This window comes from Pseudoliparis swirei, chromosome 6, assembly GCF_029220125.1.
Source record: "Pseudoliparis swirei isolate HS2019 ecotype Mariana Trench chromosome 6, NWPU_hadal_v1, whole genome shotgun sequence".
NCBI lineage: Eukaryota > Metazoa > Chordata > Actinopteri > Perciformes > Liparidae > Pseudoliparis > Pseudoliparis swirei.
In genome coordinates this window covers 10,781,232-10,802,188 of record NC_079393.1, presented here as the reverse complement: position 1 = coordinate 10,802,188, position 20,957 = coordinate 10,781,232, and the positions used below count along the sequence as shown (strand labels likewise).

The following is a 20,957-nucleotide window of genomic DNA, read 5'->3' as shown; positions in this document are numbered from 1 at the left end:
TACAGCACAGTGTCGGATTAATAATGTAGGTACCGATACAATAAACAATTCCATTACAAGTGCATTTACAATTGTAAAGAAAAGATCAAATATTATCTGCTTAATTTCAAAGTATCAAATGTGAAAGTACTTAAATAATCAGATATTGTATTATTTGATAGTTATACTCATTAATCAATTGTTATTTGAATTTAACTATTGTAGCTAGTTTCAGACACGTTATATATAGTTGGTTATTTTAGTCCAGCGGTTCCCAACTTAAAGGTCGGGCCCCATCAAAGGGTCACAATATACATCTGGGGGGTTGTGAAGTAAAAAATAGCAACGTTTTTAAAGTTATCCAAGTAATGAATTTAAAGAAACAAAGTTCCAATAAAGACATAATAGTTTGATAGTTATTGATCACAAAAATAGAAATTGACACCGTGGTGTTTGCACAATTAGTAAAGTACGACAGTAAAGAACACACATTAAACATTAGATTCCACATTTTAGAGGTAAGAAATACTATTTTACTATATTTGATTACAATTACCTTACATATTCAAACTAACATACCATATAATCAACAAATAAATTATAATTTATCATTATGGATAACTAAAGATAAGACTTTAATAATCCCTTGTTGAAATTCACAAGCTACCAAAAGTAAAAATTATCCTACCAGCTGCATCATTAAAGCTATTTATTCATCTATTGTGACAACCAAAGCTATAATAAACTGACATAATGAGTACTTTTAATTGATCTACTTTCAATGTATGTGGATTCTAAGACCTTTGCACTTTTAATAAAGTGACATTTTTAATAAAGGATCTTTAGTTGTCTTAGATTATTCATACATTGTGGTGTTGCGTTTACTTCAGTAAAAGATCTGAATACTTCTTCCACCACCGCTACACTAAACAACACACATCTGCAATCGTCTCTCCGAGTGTCCTTCAATGTTATGGGAACTTCTAGCTTTAACAGTCCCACTTCAACCAATTCATTGGATATGTATCACAACATTACAGTGTGCTAAATTATCCTTTTGTTCTAACGAAATAAGTTGCTTGTAAATGAAATACATTTCGTTGTTTTGAGATCTTCGCGTCAGTAATCATACGGATTGAATATCTAACAGACAGCGGGCCGTGAACGCCTCTCAGAGCGGGACGCGGGCGGAGGCAGGGCAGTGTGAGCGGACAGGGGGAGGAGGAGATAAGGGGGAGGAGGAGGAGGAGGAGGAGGTCTCTGTCCAACACTCAAGACTCAGCGGGTACGTCCAGCTCGGGTCGATGTCTCTATCGCGCATGTTTCCTTAAAAGAACGAGAAACTGCTTCAACGGCGACGTGCAGCGTCTCTGCGGGGCTCGGTGGTGAGTTCAGGGTCATCCTAATGTCGCTGCTCAGGTTTTCTTTCCATCTTTCTTCATCTGTCAGAGTAAACTTCAAGTTGTGATATACTTTGTGATTGACGTTCCCTCGATGTAACATAACTTAATGTGACTGTAGATTGACGTGATGCTTTATACTGGGACGGTGGACTTAGTTTTACGTTACTGTTTAAAGTTAAATGCATCACGTAAAACCGGATACACGCAGTAAGTTACTTGTTCACAGTCTAACGTTACCTGGAGGGGATTCCCTCATTAACAGAGACACTGGAATTGTATTTTTCTGAGAGACGAATATGCACCAAAAAAAAGTGCTGGAAAATAAAATCCCTTTAATATATTGACTACAATGCGAAGAAACTTAATTTGGACAAGTACGTCTCTTTGTACAGGTCACTTCATAAAAAGTTTACTAAGCTGCAGTTAATGGAAGTTAATGGTGCTATTAATAGTTTCTAAATCATTTTTAAATGTTTCATGGAACATTTATATAAGCTTGCACATAATACACACACTTATATTAGATATGTAGAGCATTCATATAGCATCTTGTGTAAATATACAGGGAGTAATGTCTCCCTCCTCTTTCTCTGTTGTAATCTGAGCTTCTTCGTCACCCTTCTTACCTCTGCCAGCACTTTTGGCATAGTTTGCACTTTCACCATCACCTGTGAACCGCATGCTAAGCCGTCGCCATGTTGAAAGCCGTTGGGAGGCAACTAAAAAGATCCCAAACTTGTATATAGCACCTTTAAACTGAGGTCAAACAGTCCCTTTGAGGGGTCACTCAGAATAATGCACGGCAACCCAAAAGTTGTTCTTGTTAATGTCTTACAGTTAACCTTATAACGCATTCGTCAATCAAGTATTACCAATAATAAAGCAATCACAGGGCCCGTTGTAAACGCTGTCTTATTAAAAAGTGGTACTTTTACAACTTATTATTATAAATGACCTGTCGTGTGATTGATTGAAGCGATCCTACCCGGGATGGTGCTCTTAAGAAGACACCGTTCTGTCTGCTGCACAATGCCTCCTGTCTTCCTGCGTTTCGGTCACACAGTAACATATTTGTTGACAAACATTTTCCTCAAGTGTCATACCATGAAGTGGATGACGACATCTTGGAGACTCCGGCCAGTTGTAGTCGTCATGCAGTCGTACAATAGTACACTGTCATGAGCACACAGAAGGAGCTGTTTTCATTGCACAGCAATATCAGGCTCTCGTCAGCCTCCATTTATTCTCTTTCTCTTGGCTGAGGGCATCTGGAGCTCCCTGGATGTCTGTCATTGTGTCCCTGTGTGGCTCTCACCCTGCTCCAATGTTGTGTACACATCAACCTCCGCGTGACCAACCTGATGCATCATTCTCCAATTCCCATGCAGGGTCATTTTTACTTCAGGGTCCCTTTTTAACATGCCGGTTTGTTTTTTTCTTCACCAGTTCATCTGTTAATCCAGCAGAGTCCCGATGGAGTCTCACAGGCTGAGCGGCTCTTCGGATGTCAGGGTGCAGAGGAGCTACATGCAGCAACACGACCCCAGAGGCAGCCAGGACAACATGTTTGGTGTCAGGGTGCAGGTCCAAGGGATCAAAGGTCAACCCTACGTGGTTCTGAACAGTTCTGGCCAGGAGATCCACCGCGACGTCTCAGTTATCACTCACCAAGCGGGGTACAACTCTGGCATGGTGAGGAGGTCTGTGGATGAAAGACACTCTCCCTCTGAGTCACAGAGGACTGCAGCCTCCTCCACATTTCATTATCTGAAACACCCCGAGATTCTGAGACCTTACGACCCTGAAAGTAATAACATGAACGTAGTCCTTCCTTCAACAGCTTCAGTCGCTCACCCCGGACAGCTAAACGCTGATATTACTAATGTGAACAAACCCAAGATCCCTCTGCCTGCCGAGGGCCCGGTGGGAGACCAGAGCGAGGTGGACCTGAACGAGACTCCTCTTCCAGGTAGACAAGTCCCTGCAATGGCCCCAATCTCAGGGGACACGGGCTCCTTCATATCTGTTGGGAAGCTAATAAGTCGGTTCAACAGCAGCCAGAGGAGGGGAAGGGGAGGCCCGAGGAACAGGTTGGAACCAGAGCAGTGTCGGAGGTCACGCAGCGTGGACAGCAGTCGAAACTGCGAGTCCTCGACTTCGTCCTCTTCCTCCAGCAGAGCCTCGTCTCTGAAGGGCGTCGGAGGCGAGAACCCAGGTGGGGCGTATCCTCCGGGGTCAGCCAGGGCTCGACTCCTCGGCAGAGAAGCCCCTTTGCCAAGGGAGGAGAACCAGTCCAGCGCGCCGCTTAAAGGACGTCATGGAAACGAGGTTATGTCTCCACCTGCTGCGAAATTACTTCACAGAGCAGAGAAACCCTCCATGTCCAGGCCGTTCAGCGACCAGACGGATGAATCCGATGAAAGAGAAGCACAGGTAAAAGAGATTGGTGCCAAGGCACGGTTGTCATTTAAAAGTGTGTATTTATTTGCAGTATCTCTCCCAAGCAGGTGACTCCTGATCTTCTGAAAGGACAGCAAGAACTCTCAGTGGACCCGCCTGAAGACGCAGCAAAACACCTGCTGTTCACTTACCTCAAGGATGGGTAAGTGCCCCTCAGCCCGAGCCCATTCAGTTCAAGGAACTTGGAAGTTAAAGGAAGGTGGAAAAAAGTTGCTTTCTTGCCGAGAGCCAGCAGCTTCATGTGAGTCTTGTGTTGCAGCTTTTAAACAGAGACAATTCAAAGTGGTTTACACCAGGTGAAGAAATCCATTGTGCAACATTTAACAAAAAGCTAAATAATCAGTTCAATAAAATTAGATTTAAAAAAGACTGTGGCTCCGAGATTGTACGAGCACCTCTAAAGCTCATGAGTTAACATGTTTAATTGTATTTATTTATTGATTATTATATGTTCTAAACTATTTCTTGCACGGTAACTATCAGGAGTCAAATAAACAAGATATAATGTGTTAATTAGCTTGCTTCAGATATTCTGTAAGGTAGATGTTGTTACCTTTGTACAGAGCCAGGCTTGCTGCCCCCCCCCCCCCCTCCTGTCCTCAGACTTTGTGCTACGCAACTCTAACTTGCTGCAGCTTTATATTCTTTGCACAGATATGAGAGGGTATCAATCGTTTATTTAACTCTCAGCATTAATGCAAATAAGCGTAAAACAGTAAAAAATATTTTTATTATGTTTAAACAGACAAATAAATGAGCTTTCATTTGCAGTTTTAAATGAGAAACCTCCAGCCATCTTTAGCTGTAGTTGTGATCACGTAGTGCAGCAGATACGGGGGCTCTGCTCCAGCTGTGTGCTCATGCAGCAGTCAGGAATGCAGAGCATGTACTTGTTTCCACTGATAAAATAACTTGGCATAAAAAAGTATTTTTTATAAATATGTGCTTGAAACAACACTGTGTGCCTATGGCGGGTCACGCCACTCAGACATCTGCACTGCTAGGCCTTTCTATAGCAACTGACAACGTCAGATGTTATCATTAAACCGTGTTCTGTTAGTGTTTGTGAAATATTGTTCTTGCTCCTCAGGACAGCTGACGATGACTCCACCACTCAGAAGAAAGTCACCGTGCTCCTTGAAACGGTCAAAAAGGTCAAGTTGCTGAAAATGTGGAGGAGGAGAAAGTGTGTGTTGGAATGAGATGTTTGCCAGACAGCCTGATTTACTGTCTTTGTCTGTAAACTAACGCTGATGTTGGGCGTCTCCTTTTTCACACATGTAGGATTATGCAGCTGAGGTGAAGTTTCTGCAGCAGAAACAAGCGGCGCTGGAGAAAGAAGTGTCCGGATTAAAGCAAAGACTGGAAACAGAGATCAAGGTCAGCGCAGTGCCATCGTGCTGATTCCCCTCTCAAACATTCACTTCCTACTGCAGTGACTAGTGATGATGTGTTGTCGTGCAGAATGAAAAGACTCTCGCTAAGGCTTGTGAAAAGGCCAGGACAGAGAAGAAGAAACTTCAGGACGAGTTGGCCAAAAGTCAGGACGAGCTTTACAAACTCAGCGACAGGCTGGCCGAGATCGAGGCCGCTCTCCAGTCCACCAAGCAGGAGTAAGGGTCCGACCTTCGTTTACAAAGATTAAAATGATAACTGCTGTGTTCAAATATACACGTTTTAGCAGCTGAATGAGGGCTTCCATAAAGAAAGGTGTCTTCATTTAATAAAGACTAGCCTGCTATTGGCTCGCTTGTTCTTTATGTGGATTAAACAAATAAAGTGTAAACAATTGAGATTTAGATGTACTTGAAAGGTGGATTTTTTTGTATTGTTAGCTTGTGGTTTCCCCTTGTGTCCAGCCTTTATGCTAAGCTAAGCTAATCAGCTTCATATTTAGCGTGCCGATGTGAGAGTGGTTGAAATATTCCTGTAAATAATTCTAGTTTTGCAAAAGAAAGTGCATCAATAGAGTTCAATTTTCTTTATAGGGATAGCAAATGAAACAGTTTTAAACGCATAACTAAATATAATACCTCAATGCTATGTTACTCTTTTTTAAATTAAGCTTCTGCTAATACTTAATAAGGTTATTCATGTGAACTGATGTGTGATCTGATGGAGGTCATCTCACTGAAAGCAGGGTCAAATACCAATTGGATGAAGTGTGCAGATAAACCTTATTTTGTTATCTAGTCCTATCAAGAACCTTTCTAAAACTTTTAAAAAACATAGGAAGCAGGCTTCTGTTCTTGATCTAAAATAAGACATGTCATGTTTCTGTCTTTCTTGCATTTCTGTGCACGTTGTAAGGCTGACACAGATGAAGGCAGAGAGAGAGAGATCGAAGACGGAGATGAAAGACCTTCAGCAGCAGCTGTCTGAGATGCACGATGAGCTGGACCACGCCAAGAAGGTCGAGGTGACGAATACAGAAAGAGACGTCCTTCTGGAGGTAAAGGAAACCGCACGAATACACAGCAGCTGTGCAGCTCCTCGACTGGACTGGAGGTAGTGACGTAGTATCTTGATGGATGTCTCAGGATATGGCGCAGCTGCGCGTGGACTTTCAGGAGATGCTACAGGTGAAGGAGGAGCAGGAGGAGGCGCTGCACCGCAGGGAGAGGGAGCTCGGCGCCCTGAAGGGGGCGCTCAAAGAGGAGGTGGAGACTCACGACGCGTACATCGGCGCTCTGAAGGAGGAATACCAAATTGAGCTCGAGAAGCTGTTCCGGGATTTAGACATGGCTAAAGAGGTAACGGGGATCTCTATTTGTCATCATTTCCAAAAGCCCCAAACATTTCAAACGCTTCATATTTGACTCCCCCGTCCCGTCTCCCAGAACAGCGCTCTGCTGGGTCAAGAGAAGGTTGAAGCAGAGGAGGAGAGAGGCACAGCGAAGGTGCAGCTGAAGGAATTGAGCCAGGACAGAGATCGGCTGAGAGGAAAGGTGCAGGAGATGAACAACAATGTGGATCAGCTGAGTCTGACGATGCAGGAGTCCAAAGCCTCAGAGAGGCTGTTGGAGCAGAGAGCAAAGCAGCTGGAGGTGGGGCCCCTGATTTATTCAAAGATCTTATCTTTTTCAATCTGTCATTTGCTGTCCATATACCAATGTTCTCCTTGTTTTCCTTGTTTTCCAGAGGGAAAAGCAGCAGGTTGAGGAGGCGCTGACGAATGTGAGGAGGAATGAGGAGGAGATGAGTCAGTCCAACCAGCTGCTGCTCACTCGCTTGGAGGACGTGCAGGTAACGCCAGTCAGCTTGAGAGAACCACCAGAGCATCACATAGAACTGCTTTGTACTTTGCTGCATGCATCCCGTCTCTTCACACATTCCTACGGCCTTTACAGCGATGCCAGGAAGCTCACGGTTGTCCCATTTTCTTTTGTTTTTCCTTCCCCAGAGTAAGCTGTCCAAGCTGAATCACGAGCACAGGGACCTGAAGGAGAAACTCAAGGAGGAGAGGAAACAAATAGAGGAGCTGTGGAAGGCAAAAACTGAGCTGGAGGATGAGAGGAGGCTGCAGGACCGGACTGTGGAGCAACTGCAGAGGAAGGTGAGAGGTTTATAACAATATGACTTACTTATTAGGCATTTATTTTCATCTGTCATCTCAACCCTGAAGCCACATGAGATCAGTAGAAACGGCTGATTTATTGTGCTCGTTTATATATGTGTCCATGTACCCAAAGAGGTCCATTCATCTCACCGTAGAAACACTCTGTTGATCTCAGATGAATAGCATTATGGAGGAGTGCGAGGCCTCTACAGATGTACTCCAGGACCAGGTTGATGAGGCCAGAGAGAAGAGTCAGAGGGAGTTGGACGAGCTGCGGAGGCAGCTGCAGGAAAAGGGAGCAGAGCTGGAGAAATCCCGTCAGGCGGCCAAAAAACTTCAGGAAGAGGTGTGGTACCCATTGTCTCTCTGATTCACCAGCATGTGGGTTCAACTGTCTGAGTCACCAATAACAACGAAAAGTCGCCACTAGGATGGAAAGCAGTTTCGATATTGTTATTCTGATTAAGTGTGAATGTATTTTAAAACTATTTTCAATTAAACATCCCAATAAAGTAGTTCCAGAAGTGTAATAAGACTGGACGTGTGCACAAATGCCAGACTGACGAACCCTGGCAAATGTTGCATGTTACCTTATTTTCCAGTGTGTTTGTTCTGTGGTCTGTTATGAGTTCAGCTGCTTCCTCTGGAGGAGGAACTGCGGCGCTGTTGCAGGGAGCAGCAGGAGGCCCAGCTGAGGGGCCGGCAGCTGGAGCAGAGGGCGGAGGAGCTGGAGGAGAGGAAGGCAGCGGCGGTGGAAGAGCGGGAGCGCCAGGTCAAACTCATGGAGGTAAACATCTCAGCGACTGAGGAAATGAAAGGTGTCCTCCAGAGATTTAATAGAGAGATTGTTTTGACTTTTAGAATGGGTCAAAACAATGGGTCCTTAATTTCATCTTGGATCAGATATTCTCTGACTGGTCACTTTTATAAATCTGTGGTATCCAAGTCTAAGATGAACTCTCAAACAAAGTTACAGAGGACACATATGTTCACAGGCTGAGTAATAACCATGATCAGTAAACTGAACATAAAGTAGAATCAGCAAAGTGCCTTTAAGATGCTGTCAGGCATCCAAATATCAGGTGAACAGCAACAATACTTTGTCACAGTGCAGTGTGTAAACAGTAAGACACACCTCCATCAACATGAACACTCAGCAATTGTTGTTTGTGAATGAAAAGATAAATAAATAGAATAACTATAAACCATGTTGGGATCACACCAGTCACAACACCAATTCAGGGCGTGACGTCCTACCCCTCTACTTCCTGCGGCCTTGTTCCGACCACAGCGATCTTTGAACCCAACTCTTATTTTGATTTATTTTACACACTTACGTTTTCCGCAATCTGTCCACAGACAGACGAACAAACACCTGGTAAAGTACACACACCTGATTCTGTGGTATTCCCAGCTCCAGCCTGTGTCTCCAGGACCACATGATGTCACGAAGACACGAAGCTGAAAACAATGTGAATCTGTTCCTCCTCATTCGAGCACTCAGTCCAACACGCTCCGGCTTACCGTCGTGTTTTGACTCGGTTCAGGTGCCAGTATTTGCACTCACTTTTTCCCTGTGAACTTTAAGAGCAGTGGCAACAAACACCTCACAGCTCAGCACTGTTTGTCTTGCTGATGACAAAACATGACACGGCGACACCAGAGCGATCACTGTTGACACTGCGTGTCGACCGAGGAAGCTCGTGTTTACTGTGCAAAGTTATCGGACCCGTCTGGCCGTCCTCGGGAATCATCTTTCACTCTTCCTGCGTTCCCAGAGACAAACACTGGTGTTATTGTCTTGTCTTACTCCACTTATTTATTCAGCTTGCTTCATGTATTATCAGCCATGACACCTTTTTTGAAAATACAAGGCAGTTTTCTATCCACAGGCTCAACCCATGGATTCATCATGTCCGCTGCTTTATAGCGTCATGCAGTATATTAACGGTTTGACGTATTTGTCATGTGTTCCTCTTCTCTCAGGGACGCGTCAGTCAACTGGAGGAGGACCTCAATGATGAGCGCACCAGTGGTGACCACCTGATGGAACGATTAGACAAAACCAAAGAGCAGGCAGGTTCACTCCCTCACTCTCCTTTTCAATCTGCTGACATTCATCATTTCCCCAACTGCTCAGTTTGAACGCTCGACATCCGCTATCATCAAAAACACATTTTGGGCCGAGTACTCAGATTTCAGACGCTCACTTTGCGACAGCCCCTGAACCACGAATGAACCGCTCGGACTTCATCTACGTCTCTTCCTCTCCGGTGTCGTCACCAGAGCCTCGCGTCCTCAGCCTGCCTGTGAAGTAGGCCACCATTCATCCGAGCAATGTGGCGCGGACTAATTGACACAAAACACAGTGCAAAGACAAAAGAAGCAGCACACTATTGTGAGCAGCTATTCACGCTCCCCCCACCGGGCCTCTGGCTGTTATTAGAGAGGAAAATAGTCTTTACATCGGATAGAGCAGCTCAGACCAGCATTTCCTGAGTTAAGCTGAACACTTTTACTTTAACCTGAACGTGTTTTTCAACAGATGCTGTCCTTTTTAATAATGTTGGGTTTTCAGTCAGTATGAATAACAGTTTGCATAAAATTCAAGCCCATGTCAAGTCTATGGTCAAACATTTGCATAAATAATACCAACTTGCACATTTAGGTTACACTATTTATCTTATGACTTAACGCCACCGTAAGTATCAGATCCTTTGCCAATAGAAACCCAATAAAGCAACGGGAAAATACAATAATAAGTAAAAGCCCTGCTTAAAAAAATCCTTTATTTTCATGCAGAAGTATATTTTTACACAAGTATAAACAGTAAACCCATGTGATTGACATATTGTTTATTATATATGACATTATCAAATTGTTTATACTGATACCTTAATGTGTAAGCATCATTTTATATGGTGTATATTCTATTCTATTCTATTCTATATGCGGGCTAAAGCATCTATGTACGGGTGGTAAGATCAGTCCGGTGGTTCCTAGAAAACAAAAACTAAGCTATGCTGAAGACATTTATGTTGATATTTATGAACGATTGGTTAATTTAACCTCTTTGAGTCACAACACTTCTTGAAATGAAGCTAAGTGAGAAGTTTAGACGGTAAATGTCTCTTCAGTTGATCTCTTTAGTTGAAGCGGCTCTTCTTTGTAAGAGGTCTGTCACAGCTCTGGGATTAAGAGCTTTAGACCTAAACTCAAATGAAGAGATGAAGAGGCAGCAGGGAGAATTTCATTAAATCAGCTCATGACAAAAAAAATAATACTTACAGCTTGAGACCAAGACAGGCCAGTAACAGAAGTTAATTTAACATGAACTATGGACACCCAACACTGAAGAACTCTAAACACTAACAGCCAGGCTGGAGCGTAGCACGAACATTAGGAAGGCAGGCAACCTGACATCTGAGCAGCCGGAAACCACCCAGACTAAATACACAGGGGACTAATTCACTAATGAAACGCATGTGTGATGGAAAACAGGCGGGAAAAAGACAAAGGCAGGAAGTAGAACAAGACGTGACACATGAGGAGAGTGACTATCAAAATAAAACAGAAAAGCTACAAACAATCCCCCACACCGGGACGAGGTCACGAGACAAAAAAAGGCTTTGAAATGCAGTTCTAACCTTTAAAGGGACAGTTCACACAAAATATAAAGTATAGATGTCTTGTCTTACAAGTAGTGCTGTTGATCAATCTAGATTGTCTTGGTAGGAGTTGCCTAGTTTTAAAGATATTGGCCGTAGAAAAGTCATTGTTCTCTCCATGGGACTACATGGCACGCTACCAGCAGCGCTTCTTTCCTGAAATGACCCGGTTACTCAACACTATGCACACGCGCTGTTGTGTGTTTCTACATGAAACCTCTTCATGTACAATCGTAACGTGTTCGTGTCTCGTTATTACAGCTGTCAGATAATTGTAGTGGAGTGAAAGTAAAAGTGGCATATAATGGGAATACACAGGCAAAGCACAATTGTCTTAAAAGTGTCCTTAAGCAGAGTACTTTAGGAAATGTACTTAGTTATATTTCCCCACTGCTGAAAGGTGAACTGTTTCCCTCCTCTCTGTGACAGGGTGATCAGATGAGGAGTGAGCTGATGCAGGAGAGAGCAGTCCGGCAGGACCTGGAGTGTGACAAGACGAGTCTGGAGAGACAGGTATGACCTTTGACCCCATGCAATGCCTGGAAAACAAAACAGTCTTTTTCTTTTTTTTATTAAATAAAGAAATCAATGTCCACTTACTGACAATAGAGGCCGTCATCGATCAGAGACCTTACATCGCCTGTCATCGTTCTCGTACTGGCCGCTGCCGTTAGAGGGCGCCACAGCGGATCCTCTGCACCCGGGCCTCGACCGACCCACTATGGACATCTGATTTATGATTCGCACGTTTGATTTGGGCATACACTACCGTTCAAAAGTTTGGGGTCATCCAGACAATTTCGTGTCTTCCATGAAAACTCACTTTTATTCATCAAATGAATTGAAAATTGAATAGAAAATATAGTCAAGATATTGACCAGGTTAGAAATAATGATTAATATTTGAAGTATTAATTTTGTTCTTCAAACTTCAAGCTCAAAGGAAGGCCAGTTGTATAGCTTATATCACCAGCATAACTGTTTTCAGCTGTGCTAACATAATTGCACAAGGGTTTTCTAATCAGATATAAGTCTTCTAAGGCGATTAGCAAACACAATGTACCATTAGAACACTGGAGTGATAGTTGATGGAAATGGGCCTCTATACACCTATGGAGATATTTCATTAGAAACCAGACGTTTCCACCTAGAATAGTCATTTACCACATTAACAATGTATAGTGTGTATTTTTGATTAATGTTATCTTTATTGAAAAAACAGTGCTTTTCTTTGAAAAATAAAGACATTTCTAAGTGACCCCAAACTTTTGAACGGTAGTGTACGTTTTACACCAGATGCGCTTCCTGGTGCAACCCCCTCAGCGGTCGGAAGAAGGGTACTTATATTACTGCTCATATATTTTTATTTAAAATCACGCTGGCAGGAAACACAGAGAGGCAGGAGACAGACGTTAAGTTTACCAACATTAAACAGAACAAAATAATGTAAACATAACCTTGCTGGAGAGTGGGACATGACATCTGGCATCAGCTCTGGAGGACATTCAACAGCACAGATAATCCAGCTTCATCACTCTGCTGACATCCTGATGTTCTTGTCAACAAACAAAGTTTCTGTTGACAAGTTTTCTGGCACAATGCTGTATTTCTTGTTGATGAGTGGAATGATGTGACCGTGTCTCACGGCATCCTGTTCTTTGTCATTGCTCCGTAGCAAACACTCCCCTGGGTACCTTTACATTTTGCCTTATTCATGGCGTTCTTCTATTTCATTTCCTATGTCAGAATAAAGACCTGAAGAGCAGAGTCACTCATCTGGAAGGATCGCAGAGGACCAACCAGGATTCACTCGTCTCCAAACTTAACAGCCGCATCCAGGAGCTTGAGGAAAGGTTGCAAGGAGAAGAGAGGTACATCAAATAATGACTTTTATGTCTCTTTTTAACAAGACAATCCACGTGTTCTGAGTTTGTATTTACCAGCGCAGGGTAACCCTCTGGATACTTGATGGTCGAGCAGTGAACCCACTCGTATCCCTTTCCCTGTGGTTGCATCTCTGGTCCGAAACACACGAGGAAGGTGTTGAGTTACAGGAAGCTGCCGCAGAGACGTGATCTCTCGGTGCTTCTTTTTTCTCTCTCAGAGACAACAACAGCCTGCAACAAGCCAACCGCAAGCTGGAGCGCAAGGTGAAGGAGATGAAGATGCAGACGGACGAGGAACACGTCAACCTGCAGAGCCAGAGAGACCAGGTAGAGAAACAAAGTCATCAAAGAGTCAGGAGCTGCGGACTTGACTCGGTGACTTCTCATCTCTCACTTTGGTGAACTCTGCAGCTGACTCAGAGACTAAAGATAGCGAAGAGGCAGATGGACGAGGCGGAGGAGGAGATCGAGCGTCTGGAACACGGCAAGAAGAAGCTGCAGAGAGAAGTGGACGAGCAGATCGAGACCAACGAGCAGCTCCACGGCCAACTGAGTTCACTGAGGAACGAGATGAGGTGACCGCTCGCCCCAGTGTCTGCGCTTAATATTCGGTGTGACTTTACATCAAGTTGTTCTTTCACACGAGTCATGTCACCTCTGTGTATTTACAGGCGTAAGAGGAAATCACCTCTCAGTAAGACCGCGGAGGACGACGGGAACAACGCGGATGACTTTGGGTCTGACTGACCGCCGTGTGATGAAGACGAAATGATGTCATTTCTGGACTATATTGAGAAATGTTGGACTTACTGGGAAGAATCCTCAAGATCATAATTCAACATAACCTCTTTAACAAACTCAGGTGTGATGTCATGATGGGTTTTTTTCAGTTGCCAAGTCCGACCCCTTGTGGCGACATGCAGAACTACACCACCTGACAAACTGATGTTTTACAATGCAGCAGATGAACTGGGTTATTTACCTCTACTCATAATCATTAATGTGTTAACAAGTTATTCCTCTCCAGTGTGTGTTTATTTACAACTGTACATCTTAAACTAATGAATAAATAAAATTATGTTTGTACATCTTAAGAAACTATTGCAAAATGTGGCTTGTTTGTCCCGTGACGACACACACACACACACACACAGATGGAGAAATGGAGATCAAATATAAATGTCACCTCGTGAATGTGTGTCGACGAGGCGGAAAAGAGGACCGTGATGGTTTTACAAGTGGATCAATGGTCTGTTCTGAGTGGCTGCGGTCGGGGAGAGGTGGAGATTGGACATCTCCAGAGGTTCACACTGCTGGACATCTGGTGGTTTTAACAGCAGTTGGCACAGTTATACATGGAAATACAACATAAGAGAAGTATGAGGCAACACTGTGCTCTCAAACATGGTATACTCAAGGAATTCCTGGCAGAATTCCTGGGGACATTTGTCTTGGTTGTAAGTAGTACTTTCTGTATTGCAATTTAGTTCACTTCATACAATATATTTGCCTTCGAGGTTGTAAAGTCTGAGCTCTTGTATATGTCCCTTTATGATGCGAGTGAACATCTGCTGTCCCCCTCCTCTCTTGTCGGTCAGCTGTTCAGCTGTGGCTCCGTCGCTCAGGCCGTCCTCAGCCGGAACACCCTGGGTGAGCCGCTCACCGTCCACATCGGCTTCTCCGTGGGACTGATGATGGCGGAGTACGTGGCCGGTGGGGTGTCAGGTAAATTGGATTGGATGGATTGGATTCAATCTATTGTCATTGCACAGAGTGCAACGAAATTAGTTCTCTGCATTTAACCCATCCTTAGTTATTAAGGAGCAGTGGGCTGCAGTGATGCGCCCGGGAAGCAACTGGGGGTTCAGTGCCTTGCTCAAGGACACTTCGACTTGCAACTAATGGGGAGAGCGGGGATCGAACAGACAACCTTGGGGTTGCAGGACGACCCCCTCAACCCACTGAGCTACAGCCGCCCCAATGTGGTTTCCACTCAAGGAGAACTTACTGGACATAAGCCACCACTCCCCACACGTTTGATACAGCACCTTGAATGTAATGCATGTGCAATGGAGATAGATGAATATGTGATTGGGTGTTGTTTTACTCTGCTTGGTCATGGTATCCTGTCAAATTGATTGAAGAAATATCTCTCTCTCTATATATATATATATATATATATTAGCATTACAGACTCCATTAAAATAATGAATAGTTAATGCAACCCACTTGAAATAGGTCCCTTGTATGTGTTGTAATGCAAATATGAGGCTGGCAGCTCGTGATAATATAACTTTATGACTTCCTGTCCAGCCAGTGTCATGAGGACGTGCCAGCTCTCTGTCCAGAGCCGATGAAAGTGCCCATTGATTTGTTAGTGCGAGGCCTTTCCAGGGTCATACATAACCCAGGGCTCTAAATGTCCTGCAAACTCCATTGATCACCCTCCACGTCCATCAGGCCCAGCGAGACCGACTCATCTGAGCAGCAGAGACTCCCAATTTCACCACAAAAGGACCAAACAGAGTTCATGGAGACAGGTCACTGGCAGATGACAGATGTTTAAAAAATACAAAATAAAACAAATTGGCAGGACGTGAGCGCAGTTTGATTAAAGGAACAGAATAATGCTCCCTTTTAGTTTCTCTTCTTACGCACTGGTTGAATTTCTAATACGTGACCATCATTCTGCCTTTTCTGCTCGTGAACATACAAAACAAAACCCAGCAGCACCGCCCCGGGGGCCGCCGTCCTTCTGCTGCACCTCGTAAAAGTGACAGCCTCACTAATGACGGAGTGGATATCATGCCAGACTGCTCCACCCACTGCACCCCTCTTTCACTCCCTGCTGTGTCTTCCCTCCCAGGTGGCCATGTGAACCCTGCTGTGTCTCTGGCCATGGTGATTCTGGGCAAACTGAAGATTTGGAAGTTTCCCTTCTACGTCATGGCTCAGTTTCTTGGTGCTTTTGCTGGAGCTGCTGCAGTCTTTGGATTATACTATGGTGAATGCACCTGAACACATTTATCCCCATGCACCCGTCGGCCACGACTGTCACAGTACAAGTATTTCAGCTACACCTTCCTGATAATGAGATACTAATGGTTTCGACCTCTTCGTCCTCCTCACAGATGCTTTCATGGACTTCACCAGTGGGATTCTGTCAGTGACGGGAATTAATGCAACAGGTCACATTTTTGCTTCCTACCCTGCGAGACACCTATCAGTCCTCGGCGGCTTCATCGATCAGGTGAGCTCCGGTCACGGTAACTTAATGACCTCCCAAATAAATTGTGCATCGCCGCTCCCATTCAGCCTTTAAATTCTGTTAAGTCTGGCAAATGTAGCGAATGCAAAATTGATTGCCCCATTTAGTCTGAGAATACCCCCTCTATTGCTTCAGCGTTGGGTCTAATGACCCATTTCCTGGCATTCACCGGAAGGTCAAATCTATACTTGACACCATTTTCCACCTTTTTAGTCGGTGCAGCGATCCAAAAATAACACGTCTACCATCTAAAAAAACCACATCAGGTGAACCACTGAGTTAAGTCTCATTAAACTCTAATCAGAGTGATTGTGCTCATGTTTCATTTAGAATATCTGTGTAACAGGGTTCTGCCTCAAAATACTAAATAATTCATACTAATGAATAGCGGTTAAAACATAGATTTTAAACCTTTTATCTTAAACTTGTTTCAGTAATACACTTTACAACTAAAAACCGTGAGAAGGGATCAGATAATAACTCTACGCATGTCCTTTATCAAAAAAATACCATTATTCTAAAAGACCTTCGCATATATACAGACTTAAATATACATGAATGTAAAGTTGTCTGCAAAACAACTTCTAAAAGCTAAAAGCACAGAGACCTCTTGAGCCAAGATGAACAGAACTACTCGTCTTCGTCGCACCGTGTTGCCTAAACTCTGCAGTTTACCAAACAAACGTTGTTCCCCTCCTGCAGGTGGTGGGGACCGGGATGCTGGTCCTGTGTATCTTGGCCATTATTGATGGTGAAAACATCGGCGCTCCCAAAGGCGTGCAGCCGCTGGCCATCGGTCTGATCATCATGGCCATCGGCGTGTCCATGGGGCTGAACTGTGGCTACCCCCTGAACCCCGCCAGGGACCTGGGGCCCCGCCTGTTCACCGCTGCAGCGGGATGGGGGATGGAGGTCTTCAGGTAACTGCTAGTTTTTGTTTTTCTGTCCCGGATGGATATTATTTGTTGCATAGAAACGTACAGACGTACACATATCTGTAAATATCTCTTTTTATTACATTAAGTCAATTATTTCTTAGTTAGCATTTGGATTCCATGCATCTAATGTTAGATGTAAGCAATTGAAATAAATAAAAATGTAATAGTGGCCATAATCGTGTTATTGCTTCATTATCATATCATGATTGTTTGTCTAACTTTAAGTAGATGATATTTTATACAATTGTGATTTTGGTTATTTAAAGAAATACATCTTTATGAACAAAAGAACCTAATAATGAATCCAGAGGTTGTGACTGTTGATTGTCCTCCGGTTAACGGACTAAGACCTGAGCTGCTGACCTGAACCACAGGGTTACATAACGTCACATGTTGCTTGTGAACGACCCGGTGACGGCACCGGGGATCTTCAGTGGCCTCTGCGTGAGATTCATTTCTCTCTTCCTGCCTCTGTGTTTCTACACCTTGCTGTTTGCAGCACCGCAGACTACTGGTGGTGGATCCCGGTGGCGGGGCCCATGGTGGGGGGCGTGGTGGCAGCCGTCATCTACTACCTGCTCATCGAGGTGCACCACCACCGCGATGAGCCCGAGAAGCCCCTTCAGGAGGAGGAGGAGGAGGAAGACGAGGACGGCGAGGACAGCAGCCTGAAGGACAAATATGAGATGATCACGATGAGCTAAAATACGAAACAAAGACGGTAACCTTCTTTCATCTGTAAAGACAGGCCTCCTCCGTCACTGTCCACACCAATGTTGCAATTTAGCATTTTATGTTTCATAAACACATGAAAGTCTCAGTCCTGTTTGCTTAACATTGTTATTAATGTTCATGTAAATACTGTATTATAGATATTAGATCCTTTGTTTGGCTATATTTAACACTTGGTACTGGACTAATAGTTTGACAACACTGCCAGTCTCCGTCTCCGTTTGCTCCCTTCTACTTAAGTGCTTGTGATGATATTCTCTGTATATTCACTTCAAACTTTCAGTTTTGTTCTGTTGCAAACCATGAGAAATCCTTTCCTCCTGTTCTTTATTAATATTTGTATTTTACTCTGTGATGTTTTGTCGATTAAAGTTTCTACAAATATTGAGTTCAAAAGAGATATTCAACTTCAGTAGATGAGACTCCATCATATATATTACTGCAGTAGTTCATGTCATATCCATCTTACACCATTCCTCTTTATATCCTGAAACATCCTTCAGATGGTTGTAGAGGCTCGTGTGATGCAGTGAGAGAGGAAAGGCTCGGCAGGCACACATCTCTGCAGTAAACCTCACCAGACAAATACATTTATTGGTCGAAGATTGAACACCTTCAACTATAATTGGACCAAAACAAAGATGGATTATTTGTTGTGAGTTGTTATGATTGCTGAGGATGATTACGCCTCTCCGTGTCAGCTCAGTACAATATGCTGTAAAAGGTTTCCTGTGTAAGCTGATGACTCAAAGAGCCTCGGTGGGACGTCTGATTGTAATTCAAACCTCAGGTGGGGACCTGGAGAGGGATAAACGTGAGGAAACAACAGGAATGTGGTTACATGTGGCAAATGAATACGTTTAAACGTAGCCATCCTGTCATTCTGAGGAGACTCTTCACACTTTTAGTCCGTGGTGGGAGAAGTATTTCACTATTCACTTGAGTACAATCATAAATAAATACCAAAATGCAAATGTCCTCTGTGACAAGTAGAAGTACGGAATTCAAACTTTTACTCAAAGATCCCGCAGAAATATTGCGATGATTGGATTAAGAAACAAAAGCTTTCGAGCAGGAGTCCAACACAACATGCAGTTAACAGGCAAGCACACAGACGACTGAAGAACTGGACAAATGAGCTGGTATGGAGAGCAAGGGGGGAAGTGGGAAACGCTGAGCAGAGGCACAGGCGACCAGAGGCCTGACAAGAGACAGGGGGACTAATTAGGGCGGGACACAACAACACAAGTGGAGTAAAACTAACAAATGCCATAATCCCATAAAACCAGAGAGAGGACACAAAAGGAGAGTGAATTTACAAAACAAAACAGGAAACTGATGAAACAAAAACCAAGATCAACTCTAGAAAGTGTTCTCAAGTCCCCTCTTCATGCACTATAAGTTTCAGAGTCGCGGTGCAGACCAGTAAATCTGAAGTGGTGCAGCTGCCAGAGCCAGTAGGAACAAATATAACTATACATGGATACTTATAAACAGTGGCGGTCCGTGCATTTTCTACCTAGGCCTTCAATGCCGTCTTACTACAGCTGAACAACCTAATGTAAGATTAGTTCACCATGTATTTATGTATGTACATGTGTATATATCAGATCCTCAAGGCTTGAGACCAGTGCTTGAGCCTATATATATATTATATATATATGTTATAAATGTATATATAGGCCTACAGTTTATATGGCCGCATATTTTAATAATCAGTCGCATTATTTCTTGCATCATATTCAGATTTCACGAGTCTATACAAACTAAAAATATACTTGAAAATCGACCCTAACCTCTGGGCGTTATCTGACGCTGAACAATGAGCCGGGAGTTATATGGAATCTCCATTTCTTATTTTGCAGTGCTCGGGGCCAGCTGCCGCTCTATTCAGTCTGGGTGACACCATTACAATCATGCTTTGTCCCTGAAAGGAGACAAAAGGTGCAGCTCGCTCGTCGGCCGTGGCGTCAGCTCCTCGCACAGAGCTGAAACTCTCAATGTGGACTGACCAGGAGCGTTGTTCTCTCTGCAGGGAAAGGCACGGTGACATCAGCTGGAAGAGCGCTGAGGGGAAATACAGCATCAGTAGGAACACTTTAAATCTACTGCACGTCAACTCACTGCCTGCATTACTGAGAAAATATAGACGCTGAACTTCTTTTGGGGGCCTGTTCATGTCACGACCAGCGACTGCAGCTGAGGATCCACATTGAAAATCAATAGCGGGCCTCATTCCACTGCATGTGCTAATGCGTGCTTCCCTCTGGTTATGACACCATCGAACACACGCGTGAGGAAAGTCATCAATATGTTTAGGCTTGAGTAAATGATGCATGTGACCAACACATGGACTATAGGAAAATACAAATGTCTGAGCAGCGGCATTACATCCCTTCATCCCCAATGTTGTAACTGTGTAATGATTCCTGGTCACATGACATCTATTGTTCTGTCCATCCTGGAGAGGGATCCTCCTCTGTTGCTCTCCTGAAGGTTTCTTCCCTTTTTTCCCTGTGAAAGGTTTTTTTTCTATTTCTTGGGAGTTTGTCCTGATGTGAGGTCTTGGGACAGGGATGTGGTATGTGTCCAGATTGTAAAGCCCTCTGAGGCAAATTTGTAATTTGTGATATTGGGCTATACAAAATAAACTGAATTGAATCCCTCTTTGCTCACATGAATAAAGTATTAGTGAACAGTTGTAGACGTTAACTGCTCTTTGATGGAAACAGAGGGGAGGAGAAGCTGTGTGGCCCCGTGGTGCTGATGTTGGTGACTCACAGCTGCTCCCTCCGCTGTGGACGGACCTCCTCTGCAAACCTCTGCGTGAGCAGGTCCAGATGACAACATGTAGGAAGTTACCCGACTCAGGATGCCGCTCCACAGCCCCGCCCCCGGAGGAGAGGCTCAGCAACAAGACTATGGTACATTCTGGGGATTTCTGTCACATAAATTCATCCAATTACAAGAAACTTCATCTAAAATCACTTCTTTTTTTGTAACATCACTCTTCTCTTCCATGCAGAATTTTAAAAAATAAAACAACGTAAAAAAAACAAGTGGAT

The 20,957-nt window shown here is 43.8% G+C and overlaps 2 protein-coding genes across 3 annotated transcripts; both read left to right on the top strand.

Annotated features, from left to right (window-relative positions):
- The first annotated feature begins 1,274 nt into the window (after positions 1 to 1,274).
- LOC130195433 (cingulin-like protein 1) lies at positions 1,275 to 14,055 on the top strand. 2 transcript variants are annotated; one of them, XM_056416960.1, is made up of 19 exons: positions 1,275 to 1,364; positions 2,829 to 3,815; positions 3,890 to 3,984; positions 4,933 to 4,996; positions 5,127 to 5,222; positions 5,307 to 5,455; positions 6,153 to 6,294; positions 6,383 to 6,595; positions 6,683 to 6,889; positions 6,984 to 7,088; positions 7,246 to 7,398; positions 7,577 to 7,747; positions 8,036 to 8,188; positions 9,388 to 9,477; positions 11,499 to 11,582; positions 12,815 to 12,939; positions 13,173 to 13,281; positions 13,366 to 13,529; positions 13,626 to 14,055. In XM_056416960.1, exons 2-19 carry the CDS (start codon positions 2,856 to 2,858, stop codon positions 13,699 to 13,701), a joined length of 3,156 nt encoding a protein of 1,051 aa, XP_056272935.1. In that variant the 5' UTR covers positions 1,275 to 1,364; positions 2,829 to 2,855; the 3' UTR covers positions 13,702 to 14,055. The 2 variants fall into 2 exon arrangements, with proteins under 2 accessions (XP_056272935.1, XP_056272934.1); XM_056416959.1 differs by having other exon boundaries at positions 3,887 to 3,984.
- Positions 14,056 to 14,268: 213 nt separating this feature from the next.
- Positions 14,269 to 18,280, top strand: LOC130195434 (aquaporin-9-like). Its single transcript, XM_056416961.1, has 6 exons — positions 14,269 to 14,411; positions 14,553 to 14,679; positions 15,821 to 15,958; positions 16,086 to 16,204; positions 16,925 to 17,142; positions 17,660 to 18,280. The coding sequence occupies exons 1-6, from the start codon at positions 14,310 to 14,312 to the stop codon at positions 17,862 to 17,864; spliced, it is 909 nt and encodes a 302-aa protein (XP_056272936.1). The 5' UTR covers positions 14,269 to 14,309; the 3' UTR covers positions 17,865 to 18,280.
- The last annotated feature ends 2,677 nt before the right edge of the window (positions 18,281 to 20,957 follow it).

Bases quoted from the DNA above. Each gene is read 5' to 3' on its own strand.
- LOC130195433 (XM_056416959.1), top strand. From the start codon at position 2,856: ATGGAGTCTCACAGGCTGAGCGGCTCTTCGGATGTCAGGGTGCAGAGG. The intron at 3,816-3,886 runs GTAAAAGAGATT...ATCTCTCCCAAG, and splicing joins CCGATGAAAGAGAAGCACAG to CAGGTGACTCCTGATCTTCT. The intron at 6,596-6,682 runs GTAACGGGGATC...CCCGTCTCCCAG, and splicing joins ATTTAGACATGGCTAAAGAG to AACAGCGCTCTGCTGGGTCA.
- LOC130195434 (XM_056416961.1), top strand. From the start codon at position 14,310: ATGGAAATACAACATAAGAGAAGTATGAGGCAACACTGTGCTCTCAAA. The intron at 14,680-15,820 runs GTAAATTGGATT...CTTCCCTCCCAG, and splicing joins CGTGGCCGGTGGGGTGTCAG to GTGGCCATGTGAACCCTGCT. The intron at 15,959-16,085 runs GTGAATGCACCT...TCCTCCTCACAG, and splicing joins AGTCTTTGGATTATACTATG to ATGCTTTCATGGACTTCACC.